Raw genomic sequence first — 14474 nt, 5'->3', positions numbered from 1 at the left:
CTGGCTGTGGCATACAAAAGTTATATCATCAAATAGCCAGCCTTCGTGACCACCCTAACTGTTGGCATGATCCTTATTGAGAAAATTATGTCTGTCCAAGCTCTAAGAAAAACATAATTCGCTTATCTTACGTCGTATCAAGAGTGACGGGTTGTGGATTTTTGTACGTTGGTCCCATCTCTTGGAAACAGCGTTTCTTTGGAAGCTTGGGAAAAAATATTGTTTCCCTTTGCTGTCTGGGTAATGGTTGACGTAAAGTGTGCTGGTGTCATCTTTTGTGTTACACGTCACGTTATGTTACATCCTGCGATTTGTTTGCGGAGGTTTAAAGAAATGGATTTGTGTTGCTTTGTCGCCTTGGGTGATTATCTGGATTTTGCTTCCTTGGATATGTCTTTCTATGCAGCGTGTTTTTGTTCTTGTTTTTTTTTTTTGTTTTTTTTTTTTGTCTTGTAATTTTTCTTTTTTTTTACTTTAGGGTTTTTCAGTCTTGTGACTTTCCTTTCTTTATTGAAGATTCATTTTGTCTGGGCTTGCAGAAAGGTGTGACCGGAGAGGGGGCTGCCGCCTCGTCAGGCATGTCGTTGCTTTTTTGTGACGGCCCCTTAGACGACAATGCTGCAGGTTGCGTGTATGAATAAAGCTGATTTGATTCGTTATTTCCACTACTGCTCATCACGTGTATTTTTCTAAATAATTTTGATTCCTTTATTCCCTGTTTAGATTTCCAAGCAGCAATACCCTGGAGAGTCGCGAAAGCCTTCCTGCGACTTCAAGCTAAAGCAAATTCTCAATCGAATATATTACAACAAAAATGAGCTGTTTAACACTGTGGCATGTGTCAGACTGTTTAATGCTTGGAACACTGACTTGTTCTATGTCATAAGCATATTAGCAACACTTGTTACTACCTCGTCAGAAAACTGATGTTATAAACCAGTGGTTTCTGAACCCGGGCCTGCGGGAGATCTTCCGACCGGCGCGCGGCTTGCTTTCAGCAGGCCCGCTGCTACCAGCGCAAAAGTAATCCAACGAAAAGGAATGGTTACGCAATGCGCAACAACCCGCGTGAGCAAACAGATAAAAAAAAAGAGAGAGAGAATTGTACCTATCGATAAGGCGTGTTTCCTGGTCGTATTATTTATTGGACACTGTTATCATGAACATCACAATTCTTATACCCGTGCCACACGCACTCTAAAAAAAGTCTGTGCGTCTACTTTCACGCACAACACTAGGAGAGCCAATCAGCGCAACTTACGGAGGCAGCTCAGCGAATGACGATGTCGAAACATCTGTTTAGATCAAAAAACGCAGACTGAGTTGTGACATTAAGCAATGCAAGCGTGACATTTTGCATTGCTTAATGTCACAACTCAGACTGCGTTTCTTGGTCTAAACATATGTTTCGGCATCGTCATTCGCTGAGCTGCCTCCGTATGTTGCGCTGATTGGCTTTCCGAGTGTTGTGCGTGAAAGTAGACGCACAGACGTTTTTTAGGGTGCGGGCAGCTCGAATTCCATTTACAACGAATGACATTCGTGTGATGAACGAATCGGCTCGCGACCCGTCGCGTGTGGAACGCCCCACGCTCGGAGTGTCGCGCGCTGATTGGCCGATCGTTCAAATGTCATTCGTTGTAAATGGCATTCGAGTTGCCCGTGTGGCACGGGTATTAGTTCCTTGTTTCATATATATATAACTGAGCCTGTTAAAATTCCTTTGCATTTCAATGACTATAGCGCTTAGTGTCCTGTGGCGCAACTATTGCATAGTGTCAGCGTAAATTCTATCATTCTCATTAGTCTTCTGCCCTGCAAGAACATGCTAAAATTTGTATGCGCTTTAATTTATGCGTTGTGAGTTTTCTGGATTCCAATTATTGTGCAATGTCATAATTAGCCAAATACGAATTTTCAAAATAAAGTGTATATGTTCAACCGCCTTATATTGTTTTAATTACTCCAGCTTTAAAGTTTGTATTAGGACGACGATCTAGGATTCTGTATTATGCTTATTTCTACTTTATATTTGCTCATTTGTTATCCGGCCCTCGAGACAGTAACATATACGCAATCCAGCCCCTTAGCCAAAAAGTCTGCAGACTCCTGTTCTAAACCGTTCTTTGAAATGGCTAAGGTCGTTCGAAAAAAAAATGCGATGCCACCAATCACAAAAGCGACGAATAATGGGATGAAAATAAAATTCAGGAAAAATATCTGCTAAAGGGTCCCACGAATAATATATTTCTTACATTTTTATTTCTTTAATTCGACTTACCACTTTGAAATGCTGGTAGAATGAGCACCACCGCGAAAACTACCAGCTGCATTTCGCTAATTGGCAACATGCTCCTGAAAGAGTAACAATCACATAAATATGTCCTCGAAACGATCAACAACGGAACTTCGCAAAATATAAAGGTTTTTTGGGTTTTTGTTTTGTTTTTGTTTTTAGAGCGCAGCTTTTAGGCGCCCGTTCCCGTGTTTTGCGGCGTCACCGTCGCTGTCGCCGTCGGCATAACCGGAGGTGAACAGGAGGAGGAAGAGGGGAGGATACGGAGAAGGAGGAGGGAGAGTAAGGAGGAGGAGGAGGGGTGGGGTAGGAGGTGAGGGTCTGGAAGGGGAGGTGGGGTAGGTACGCAGGAGGAGGAGTGGATGGGTACGCAGGAGGAGAGGAGGGTACGGAGGAGGAGGGGAGGGTAGGGAGGAGGAGGAGAGAGTACGTGGTTTGAAGAGGGGAGGGTACGGAGGAGGAGGTGGGGTAGATACGAAGGTGGAGGGTACGACAGAGGAGTAGGACACGGAAGAGGAGGAGGGTGCAGAAAGCACGGTATATCGCAAAATCGAAATACCTGAAGAGCTGCAGTCTAATTTGTTTAAAAGAGCTTTGAACTCTGCACATATGCAGTTTGTGTAGGTTAGTTATACGACCAGGGGGACCAAGCATAGGAGCCTAATCGTAACGGTCGTTCGGCTAATTAAGTATAATTTTTTTTTTAATTGGTGAAAATTGACTTATGGTTCTAATTAAAAAGTGAAAGCCGTTTACAACTCCCTGTAACGCCGAATTAGAGCGCAGCTCTTGAGGAGGAGGAGGGAAGGGTACTGGGGGGGTCAACTGACCGGAGGGGGAGTCACGTGACCTTGGGGGATCACGTGACCTGAGGGTCACGTGACGATGACAATGCCGATGATGTCCTCAGTGACGTCACTGATAACGTCATCAGTGACGATGACGATGCGGATACCGATGACGTCACCAGTGATTATGACGATGACGATGCGGATGTCGGTGACGTCATTAGCGACGTCATCAGTGATAATGACGATGACGATGCGGATGCCAGTTACGACATCAGTGACGTCACTCATGACTTCATCAGTGATGATGACGATGACGATGCGGATGTCCGTGACGTCATCAGTGATGATGACGATGACGATGTGAATGCCGGTGGTGTCATCAGTGACGATGACAATGCGGATGCCGGTGACGTCATCAGTGACGATGACGTCATCAGTGATGATGACGATGACGATGCGGTTGCCGGTGACGTCATCAGTGACGGGTCACGTGACCTCAGCGAGGGGGTCACGTAACCCCAGGGGAGTCACGTGACAGGGGGGGTCACGTGACCTTATAGGGTCACGTGACCTTGGGAGGGACCTTGAGGGGTCACGTGACCTTGGGGGGTCACATGACCTGGGGGTCACGTGACCTTGGGGGTCAGATAACCTGGGGGATCACGTGACCTTGGGGGTCACGTGACCTTGGGGTGACCTTGGTTACGCCGACGGCGACGCCGCTCAAGCCGGAAACGGGCGCCTAAGAGCTGCGCTCTAAAACATGTAGAGCGCCATTGAAAGCCACTAAATCAATAATTTTTAGAGTTACTTTGAGCGCGTGGGAAACGTAGTAGCGCGCTAAAGGTACCACTCGCGCAACAGGAACAAGGCTGGGGCTATAATGAGAGGCGGAAAAATCGCACGGGCGGGTATTATCACACCGGTAGCCTTGTGCCTGCTCCACGAGTGGTAACTTTAGCGCACCACTGCGCTTCTGACGCGCTCAAAGTCTTTTTAGATATTATTCATTTAGTGGTTTTCAATAACGCTCAGCAATCTTCTAATTGGAACCATATGTCTCCTTGTATTATTCAAAAAGTTAATTAACAATATTGCTCAATTAGCCGACGGATCGTAACAATAAGCGCCCTTATATTATAATCTAATAATATAACAGTTTATTTCCATTACACTTAATGGTGGAGCCAAAAAAAAAGCCCTGCTACGCGGCTTGACGAGTTCTTGGCCCCAGTATCGGTTGACCCAAGTCACCAGGCTCGGTCTTAAATGGACCGTAAAAATTGACGCCTGCACGTAGCAATCCAAACTTTTCATCAAAGGTGTATTTCACACGTCGGTTTTTTTCTTATTAAATGAAAAAGCGTAGCTCCCTCTCTGTAAAAAAATAGGGCCAAGAAACTTGCCAGGGTCAAAGGCGGGTGGCAACGCAGCCGACCAAGTCGAGTTGCGGGGTGCCTTTGAAGCGCGTACTGATAGATGGCGTTGCGAGCAGCGTCGAAACATCGGAAGGTAAAACCGACCAGCAAAAGAAAGCAGATGACACGCAGACGAAATCCGTTGGCAGCAAAAGCGCTGTTATTATGCCGGCGCGTTTTTATTTTTAAGTTTTGCTGTTATTGTTTGTGTTTATTTTTAATTAAAGGTACATTACAAAAAGATTGTGTTCATTTTGATGAACCATGGTGGATGCGAGCCGTCTCGATAAAAATGTAGCTCCATTTATCAACACGCGCGCCAAACCCGCCCAGCAACTCGACTTGGTCGCCTGCGTCGCCGCCCGCCGTAGACCCTGGCAAGTTTCTTGGTCCTATTTTTTACAGAAAGAGGGCTACGCTTTCTAAATTTGCAAAAGAAAAACCGACGTGGGAAATACACTTTTGACGAAAAGTTTAGATTGCTACGTACAGGTGCCGATTTTTACGGTTCATTTTATACCGAGCCTGGTGACTTGGGTCACCCTATACATTCTTCAGAAGCTTCGATACCCAAACTATACCCAAACAAAAATCGTGCATAATCACAATGAATACGAAAGAAAACAAGAAAAGAAAAAAACGTCATTGAGCACCATATTAGTCGACATTCGTAAATCAACAGAAAACATTCGTTTAAACTAAAAGAAAAAGAAAAAAAACAAATCATATCACATCAATCTATATATGCAAAATCATGCATGACAGAGCGCAATTCACCCTGAGTTAATATATTTAAAAGCACACCTTCAGAATGCAATACATTTAGAAGCTTTGGGGTTTAATATGCTAACATTTCCTCTCCAGTGTTCAGCCGACACGTTCGTACGTGCCAGTAATCTGGATTACGAATTTGGTATGCTACGATATGTTGTTGCAAAAAAGACAATTCTACCAGGGACGAAGTGTTAAAGAGAAATTCTGTTCTAAGTTTTGTGGATAGCCTATAGTTATAAAAATTGTGAATACTGAGAATATAATAATTTTTAAACAGGTTTTTCGTGTGCGAAAGATAAGGTACGTTTGCAGTTACTCGCAACATTCGTTTTTGAAGCAGGCACACTTTCTCAAGATTAGTTGCAGTGGTAGAACCCCAGGCTAACGAACAATTATTTAAATGTGAATAAAATGATGACTTGTATAATAATATTTTAACCCTGACCCTCTGATGCCCTCTGATCATATAAATCACCTGCACACACCGTATAAATCTAGCTTTCATGCTTTTTTAACAAATTTTAATCTTAAAAAACACCGTCTACATTCGGTGTTGAAGGACCACTAAAAAAAAAATATTTTTAACAGTTTGGTTCGGACACGCGTGTCAAAAAATAAATTCTATGCGATTTTTTTTAGCAATAGATCTGGTGCTATATAACCCAAGCATCAAGAATAATGGAGGGATTGGTGTTCCACGCGCCTTCGTCAACGCTTTCCCGTAAACGTCACAGCTTCCCCGTATACGGGGAAGGCGTGCGAGTGCGGCACGTGGACCACCGTTCCCTGCATTCTTCATGCTTGGGAAATATAGCAATAGGTCCATATTGAGGGCGCGATATTCATTTTAAATCATGCGCGCAAAGTCCACGACGTCAAGGAATGGTCATTCGCTCCTTCCACCTCAACGCGTTGGCCAAGCTGATCTAGCTCTCCTCCACGCGCCCGAAATGCCGAGAGAGAAAACAAGCGGAACGGAGGTGACTACCAACTAAATCGCGTCTCGTGCCGTCAATATTGCTCTAATTATGATTTTTTTTTTCGCGTAAAATGTGTTTTTTTGACACGCGTGTCCCAATTAAACTGTTTTAAAAAAAGCAATGTGTTTTTTTTTTTTTTTTTCCTTTTCAGTGGCCCTTTAAGGTCGCATGATGTGTTGTATCACCGGTGTATGCATATGTTTCTGAAAGTATTCTCTGATGTCTGCTTAATCCGACATATATTCTCACGCCAGAAACAGAAAGAAGAGCATTGCAAATAATAAAAAAATCAGTACCCTTGCAAAATCAATAAACCTCATTTTGACAATTATACACCGCTAGCGCCCTTGGGAAACCGAAATCACGCGATACAAAATTGCTTTTGAGATACAGTAAACAGGAATTGTAATAGTAATTTCATCATTTTCTAGCGCATAATAATTTCTAGAAACCTAACCACATATTCAATCGTTTAAATACTTTTCACTCCAGAAAAAAAAAAAAAACTAGGAAAATAATGAGTTTGCCTAGTGAAATAAACACGAAACAAAATCTCGCCTGCAGCATAGAGTTTCCAGTGCTTCCAGATGTTGCTCTCGTAATTATTTTTCTTCTTCGAGCGGTGCACCGTAGCCTGCGCACTTTTGTGATTCGGAAATATCTCAGAAAACCCACTAAAGAGATCTGCTGTTTTAGCACATAAACTTCGGTGTTAATCTTCAGGAATAATAAGGTTTTTAATCAAGAGAATGGCTAAAAAACGGCAGGAATAACATGGCAACATAGCTTAGATCTACTTATTCCAGTACGTTAGTCAAACAGAGGATGGTATGAATACATCTTCCCGAACAAAAATAAACTGCACATCGAACTTTGTGCACCTCTAACAGCACCGCATTGCAACAATAAATTATACGAAGGCGTTCGAATTTTATAGAGAATTCACGTACCGGATTCTTGCGTAAGAAACTTGAAGTGGCGACTGAGTCTGTGTTGTGGAGGTTCGGTGGCTTATTTATACCCCAGATTGTAGGCGTGTTCCTTGCAACGGGCGACTGTTAAACGTTTTCTCGCCAATGGTAGATTAGGAAGTCGGCAGGAGGAGGAGACAAAAACTGCGCCTGTAAATCTGGCCATTAGACTCAATTCGACGAGCATTGTCTTGCCTTGAGAAGAGAAAACAAAAACTGCATGGAATTCGCGATTAAAAATAACCTTCTTGCAGCCGTTTGTACCTCGGCGAAGTTCCATTTACACGTGTTTTCTTTTTAGAATACATTTTTCGCACAAAAGTGCTGTACACCTTTAAAGAATAAATTCTGCGTTGTTTTCGCCTGATGCAGGTGCCGCGAATGCTGGGATTTGTTTTACAAAATTGTTCGTCCCCACCAAAGAGGCTCAGGATGGTCGTCATAATAACACGTTTCACTCCGGGCACTAAGCTGCACAATCTCAAACAGTTGTGTGTTGCAGCTCCAAGGCCCCAAGCAGTGGATAAAAAATGAACTTCTGGAGAAACTATTTGATTGTGCCGGGAACTGCATACAAACATCTCCTGTGGCAGTTTATTTCACCTGCTTAAAAGAAATTTTTAATCAACGCAGCGACGGAGCTGTACCTAAATCACGTGCCATGAATGCCTGCTGGCTACGCATGCAAACGTTCGATTCCGCTCTTAGATAAAGCGCAAAGCGTCTTAAAATCGATGCAAAATGAGCCGTATCTCTGTAGCAGTCTGTGAAATTGCTGCTGGTAGAATTCATGTTAAATTTTTTTGAAGTAGGATAATATCGAAGTGTTACGTCTCAGGAGGGGATGTCGATCTAGACGTACTAGTACTCTTGAAATCATTTCACCTGGTTTGCTGAGGGCTTCAACACGCAGAACTTACGTTCTAACCCAGAAAGCTCAAGGTTGAAGTTCTATCGATACCCGGTCCTATTATTAATAGTTATTTGGCTTTTTACGATATTTATATGATGCACTCTTGTAAGGTTAACACTATTCTGTCTTTGAACACTTTTTGGTTAATTCCTCGTCTCTCTTATACTAACATAACGCCGATGTCCTAACAGGCGCGATAGAATAATAATCGGAATAAATATCTCTTCCGCTTGATTAACGAAGAAAAAGCGATTCAATAAATTGCATGTACATAAAATTAGTTATTTCTATAAAGATACCACAGCAAGAAATATATATATATATATATATATATATATATATATATATATATATATATATATATATATTTAAAGTTTTTAATGGTTCATTCCTAACAGAGTTTCAAGAAACCATCTAAAATGCATTCCGTATTTGTTTATTATTTTGCAACTAGGATACGATATAAAAATTACAGATTGCGGAAATTTCTAATGGCCCAATCATAACTGAGTCAAAAGAAAAGTCCTAAATTCATTGTTTTTCTTCCTTGTTGAAACTCTGCTAGAGCATAAAATTTTTAACGATTGTTTCCGATTAGCGTATTTATATGACAGTATCTTTATGTACTCATATATTATTCCCAAGTCAGCCAGGCGGAAGACATACACATATTTCTCCTGATTACTTATCCTGTTACGTAGTTGAAACCATTGGAGTTTCGTCGGGGAAGGAGCGACGAGTAATATACAAATAAATTTATAAATTAGCAATAGTGTTGATACTGCGAGGCTGTACCATAAACGTATAGTAAAACACAAAACGAAATCTAAAAAAAAAACAAAAAAACTTTTGGTTTTAAGTTGAATAAATTTTAAATATTTTAGGGCTGGAGGAAGGCTTAGCGATCATACAATTCGGCAAACCACAAACATGATCCCTGGTGGACTCACATCCCTCTATAGCTCTCATCGTTAAGTATAGCACTGTAATATTATTATTTTTTTTTTTTTCATTCTGGTTCCACACTTGTCTCTCGTCAAAAATGTTGAACGCCTCCCTTAGATTACAAGGACGCGGTTCATTTCTCTTGTATTTTAAGATATTCTTTGGATAATGCAAACAGTGGTGAACGGCAGCTATTTAGCTACTGCTTCGTTGATGCATAGGTGAAAATTTACTTTATAGCCGGAGGGAATCCTTCATACTGAGCGCTGAAGAGAGTTGAAGTCGAACCGCGCGGTTGCAAATGAGTTCAATACACAATGGCGAGTGTGGAGACGCGGACATCATAATGCCCCTTGGTAAGCTTTACGCTTCACGTTTCCTAAAAGTACCGACAACTATTGTTTTGCGAACGCGGGGAACACGTGACACGAGTGAGTTCCCCTCCCCTATTTGCTTCCAAGGGTCGTATGAGGCACGGGTCTCATGCATTGGCTCACTGATGACGCCTTAAGACGGAGACAAACACATCGATGGGCTTTAGGATATATACAGATATTCTGCATGAAATGTCTAGTCAAAATAAAGCAAGGTCACCTACTTTTCCACAGCCTGGAAAAGGGAATCCATCATGCGCTTGCCCACAATGTCAGCCAGGATGCTTCGTATGTGCAGACAATACACCAGAGGCCGACTATCCAAGGAAAACCATTTTAGTCAGAATCTGCCTCCCTGGACCGCACACCGTGTAAGGACTAAACCATTGTCTGTAAAATATCATAGTTATTTTCAAGAATTAATTTGATCTTTCTATGACTTTGAACTGGTTTACCAGTTTGCGCTAATTATCGACTAATTTTATCATCTTTAAAATGCAAAGTGCAATCAAAGTAATACCTTACAAGCATTTTTAATTCAATTAAATATCAAACTTCTGTAAGACAATTAAGCACATTTATCTCAAAACACTTCTTGCAGTAATGCCTGACCGTAGTCCCTGACAGCTCAAGAAACGCAGAGAGTCACGAGTTCCGAACATCTAATTATCGCTCCGTAATCAATGAGATTGAACGACGAACCGATACCAAAAACCCGTATATTCTTGTAAAATGGTACAGTGGCACTATACTGCAAGCCCCCGATGCAACTTGATAGCCTGCAACGACTATTGGCTTCGTATGACACCTGCTGCAGGTGTTTTCCCATATGTATCTAATTATCACCCAAGCTATTTCTTGTTCACCATCGCGTTGTTTTAGAACAGACTATTTGTGGTCGATTTTACAGTTCTTTTTAATATTTTAAGTCCCGTCAGAAAATCACGCTTTTGCCTTACAAAAAATTAGTTTGAGATGTCAAGCGGGCATTGTACATCCTTTTAAACTCGTATGTACACAACAATAGAACAAAGAGGGCTGCACGAAAAAAATATATCCGCGATGCGCTTGCACCGGCATAATCTTAAAGCGAAAACTTATATACGTTGAGCATTCTATAAACGCACGTTATTTATTTAATAGCAACAGCATCGAATACGAAGGTGTTGAAATAGTGCAAGTAACTTACGTAATGTGGCTCCAAGAAATGTGAACGTGCGCTGCAAAGCTCAAGTAGTTTTTCGCCTCTTTGATTGCACATTTATCGACGACAACGGTTGACAAAACTAGTCAGGAGTACATCAACATTTTTAAGTATAAAGGGTATTTGTTTTTTAAAAAAACATAGTGAAAGATACACGCTTTGTACACACGAGTTTTACGGCCAGGCGGCTATAATATCGGAGTCTAATCTTCTCGATCAGTCGAATAATTAGCTCAAACATGCTCATTACATCTTTAATTACTGAAATATAACGAATGGTTTCAGTTAAAATTTGTTTCGAAGGAAACCGATTGTTCGATTTCTTAGGAAAAAGAAACGTATATATTCCTGCCTTTTAATACGATGAACAGCACTAACGTTACAGAATTCCAATAGCTGAACATTGTCTGACTAACCTTGATCACGAAGCAGGTAATTATTTGGAAAGGCAGTAGTGCATAACCCAATCGGATTCCGTTCGGATGTTGCCTCGGGGATATTCAGATTACATGGTCATGGGGTCAGGCCAGTATTCACTGGCGGAAGGAGCAAACGAAGCGTGGGCCAATATGACAGCGCTAGAGGGGCAACGTCATGCATGGCGCAGAATGGCGCATTTATGACCTATCTATATACACTTGCGAATTCGCGGGCAGATCCTCGCGGGCGGAAAGTGGATTTTGGGGCCAGGTGTCGAAATCGACTCGTCACTGGCGGAAGATCTGTGTCAGTCGGGGACCTTTATTCAGATTTTCCGCCAGCGGCGAATTGATATCGCTACCCGGCTCGATTACCCGCTCAGCACGTATTCGTCCGCGAATCCGCAAGTGTACCGTAATGCGGCGTTCGATTGTCCCTTCGTGCTCCCCGTTGTAATGGCGAGCCTCGCGTTAACGTATTATAAGGACTTTCTGTCTGTTAAAAAAACGTGATTTTTTTTTTTTAATGTGTTAGCCTTGGTAGCCTGGTACATGCGCTGACCTTGGACGAGGTTGGAGCACACTTCTATAGAGTTCGCTACGTCATTACGGAATGGCGCCACAGCCCTATGAAGGAGTACGGAAGCAAACTTTTACGGGCTATTTCTTTGTTTAGAAGTGGTGTATTTTTTTACAGCAGCTCAAAAACACCAGTCTTTCATTCGTAAACGCAATAAAAGCAATTTTAAAACCAACAAAACTATTTCCCAATACCACCTGGTAGTTTAGGGCCGAGCTTCTTCGGTATGTCTCACGTCACGGGCCCATCAGTAGCAGCGCCACGGTGCGGCGTGTCTGATGGAGGCACCCGGGAACGAGCGGCGCTTGGTACACCTTTCAGTTCTAGTTTACCCTACCTCAGGTATCCCCAGTGGGCGGGATTGTAATGCGTTGACAATAAAGCCGGCGCCATTTAGTGACAACGATCGTAATTACGGCACCGTTGTCCGTTTATGAGCCCCTGGCGTTGCTAGCGCGACATCACGGGGCAAATATCCCGTGACGCATCGCGCCGCCTCATTGCTGATTTTGAATTGCTCGCCAGAATCCGTCGGTTGGCACGAACAATATAGCTATCAGCAGAAAATGCAAGCGTGTGGTTGTCATTAACGTATATCATGAATCATATTTCACCCTTTTCAAAGTTTTTCGGGATATTTGAAATTTCGACTCTGTCGGTTGTTTTTTGAGCGGCTCAAACAAATTACATTTTCTGAGTACCCGGATTTCGGTTTTCACGGTATACTATGTATTGTCTCGAAATTCAAAATAACTATGAAGAAAACAGTAACTACAGATTTTGCCGAAACCAACAATCGAATCTTCTCACGCTTTCCAGGGGTGTAACATCACAAATGGTGCAGACTCCCAGGTCGAGTAAGTGTATCACTGACACGGCGGTTGTATCACTGGGGCGCGAGTCCACCCACCCCGGCCTCTCCTGTGTACGCCGCTTTGCGGCTAGAGTCTGCTGATGGCTCATTACAAAACATGAACCCACTCTGGGCCACCCGTACGCCGCCTCGTTTAGCTTAGGTCCGACCTCGGCCGATGCTATGAGCCGAAGGACCAATCAAACAGCGAAAGAGGCACAAGGTCATGGCCTGCTCTCTGCAGTTGATAGGAATAGCTGGTATTCGCCGTCTCTCTATGCGCGCTCCTCCGCCGGCTAGTCCTATCAAGCGCAGAGATCACGCCATGACGTGGCGCTTTTGTGCTGTTTGATTGGCTTTTTGGTTCATAATATTGTCCGCTCTCAGACCTAAGGTGAAACGAAGCATAGTCTCTCTGTCCCCCATCGCACGTCTGTTGATAGGTGCTGCGTCACGCGGCCGACGTGCGGGCGCGCTCTTCAGACGCCCTGGAAGCGCCTGCCATCGGCTTTGTAGACCTGTGCACGCGCACGTGCTGCGGCTTCGTTCTTCGGCCTGCCACGCCGTTCTTAACGCCCAGTTGTTTCACCATGTCACCGGGCTATAAGCGCACGGTGTCGTCGCCGCTGTGTGCACAACATGTACGCACAGCAACGAAATGGCTTTGTCATTTTTCGCGGATCGTGCGCACGTCCTCCTGCACATGATAAGTGTCCTAATCTGCTTGCACTAGGGAGAAGATAGATTTCAGTAATGTTCACCCCGCAGAAGAGTGCCGAGAGGCTGAATTCACCATGGTTTGTTATATTTGACCGCTGGGAGAATTGCTAAAGCATTTCTCCGAGAATCAGCGTGGCAGCACCAGCAATTTTGGCCCATTGTTTTATTAGGGAGGTGAACTTTTGCAAAGGAAGGTTGGTTGTGCTCCAGCTTTTCGGGGCAGAAGAGATAATCTAGGGAAAATAACATCAGTCGACTGCCGAGCGCGCCTTGTAACGTAGGTGCAAGACAACGGCGATGCATTGTTGGCGTTGTGGACAACGCGATCCCCAGGACTTAGTCACCAAGCTATGCGACATCCGCCTCAAGCTACATTCTGTTTTTTTTTTTTTTTTGAAGAATTCGCTCGCTCTTGGAGGTTTGAGGCGGACAAGTATGAGGATGCCATACTGTTTTAATTGTCTTTCGCGTATAGATGCACACGTGTAAGCACACTCCTTGATCTCATGCAAGTGCTCTTGCAAAGTCGGAGCTACCAGCTGCTGTGAGCATGCCGCGGCAATTTTAACGCTTGCGAATGACGTCAATGACAAAAGAATGCACTGCCAAACCGCACCTTTTATCAAGCCATTAAGAAAAACACGAAGCGGGATCTGAACGCAACCACCGGTCATCTGTTACCAAGTAATCTCAAGGTGTCAAATAAAATAAAATTCTAAAAACTGCAACACGTACTTTGTCTTTTGCACATTCGCTGCCGTCAAAGCAACACAATTGTAATTCACGCATGGGCGTCAATATTATCACTCATATGCTTATGACTAAAACAACTGATCTTCGATCGACTCGCATTCGCACCAATAATGTCTCTAGTTTTGAAGCTTTTTACGTGACTCCAAAATGATAATATTGAACACAGTTGCGGGGACGACACAAGTTTTTTAGTGTAATTTTTCGGTTGTTGTTGCTTAGGCACAGTTAAAGTTGATATATCTAAAATTACTGCACCTGGAAGGGCTTCAATATCGTTTATTCCTTACTGCTATGCGTTCAAGTCAGTGCTCAATTCGAGCTATGATTATCGGCCTCACTTCACCTCTTGTTTCTATCGCTGCTTACATGCAAGTACGCTAAGTGAGCTTTGTCCTAAATTTGAAAGTTGTTTAAAAATGGTACCTGCATTTTTTTTTATAAGCTGCCCCATGGAACTAATTGCAGCTATTACATTGGGGGCTG

At 43.1% G+C, this 14474-nt stretch overlaps 1 protein-coding gene across 1 annotated transcript in view; it reads right to left on the bottom strand.

Annotated features, from left to right (window-relative positions):
- LOC120850841 overlaps positions 1–7240 on the bottom strand; it is a 29397-nt gene extending 22157 nt beyond the window's left edge. Inside the window, exons 1-2 of the mRNA XM_040223507.1 lie at positions 7206–7240; positions 2282–2355 (exon numbers count right to left, since the gene is read on the bottom strand). Coding sequence (XP_040079441.1) covers positions 2282–2351 — 70 coding nt within the window. The 5' untranslated portion in view covers positions 2352–2355; positions 7206–7240. The remainder of the gene's footprint in view (positions 1–2281; positions 2356–7205) is intronic.
- Positions 7241–14474: the final 7234 nt, after the last annotated feature.

The sequence above is a fragment of the Ixodes scapularis genome, unplaced genomic scaffold, assembly GCF_016920785.2.
Source record: "Ixodes scapularis isolate PalLabHiFi unplaced genomic scaffold, ASM1692078v2 ptg000500l_1__unscaffolded, whole genome shotgun sequence".
Classification (NCBI taxonomy): domain Eukaryota; kingdom Metazoa; phylum Arthropoda; class Arachnida; order Ixodida; family Ixodidae; genus Ixodes; species Ixodes scapularis.
This window is presented reverse-complemented; position numbering and strand designations above follow the sequence as displayed.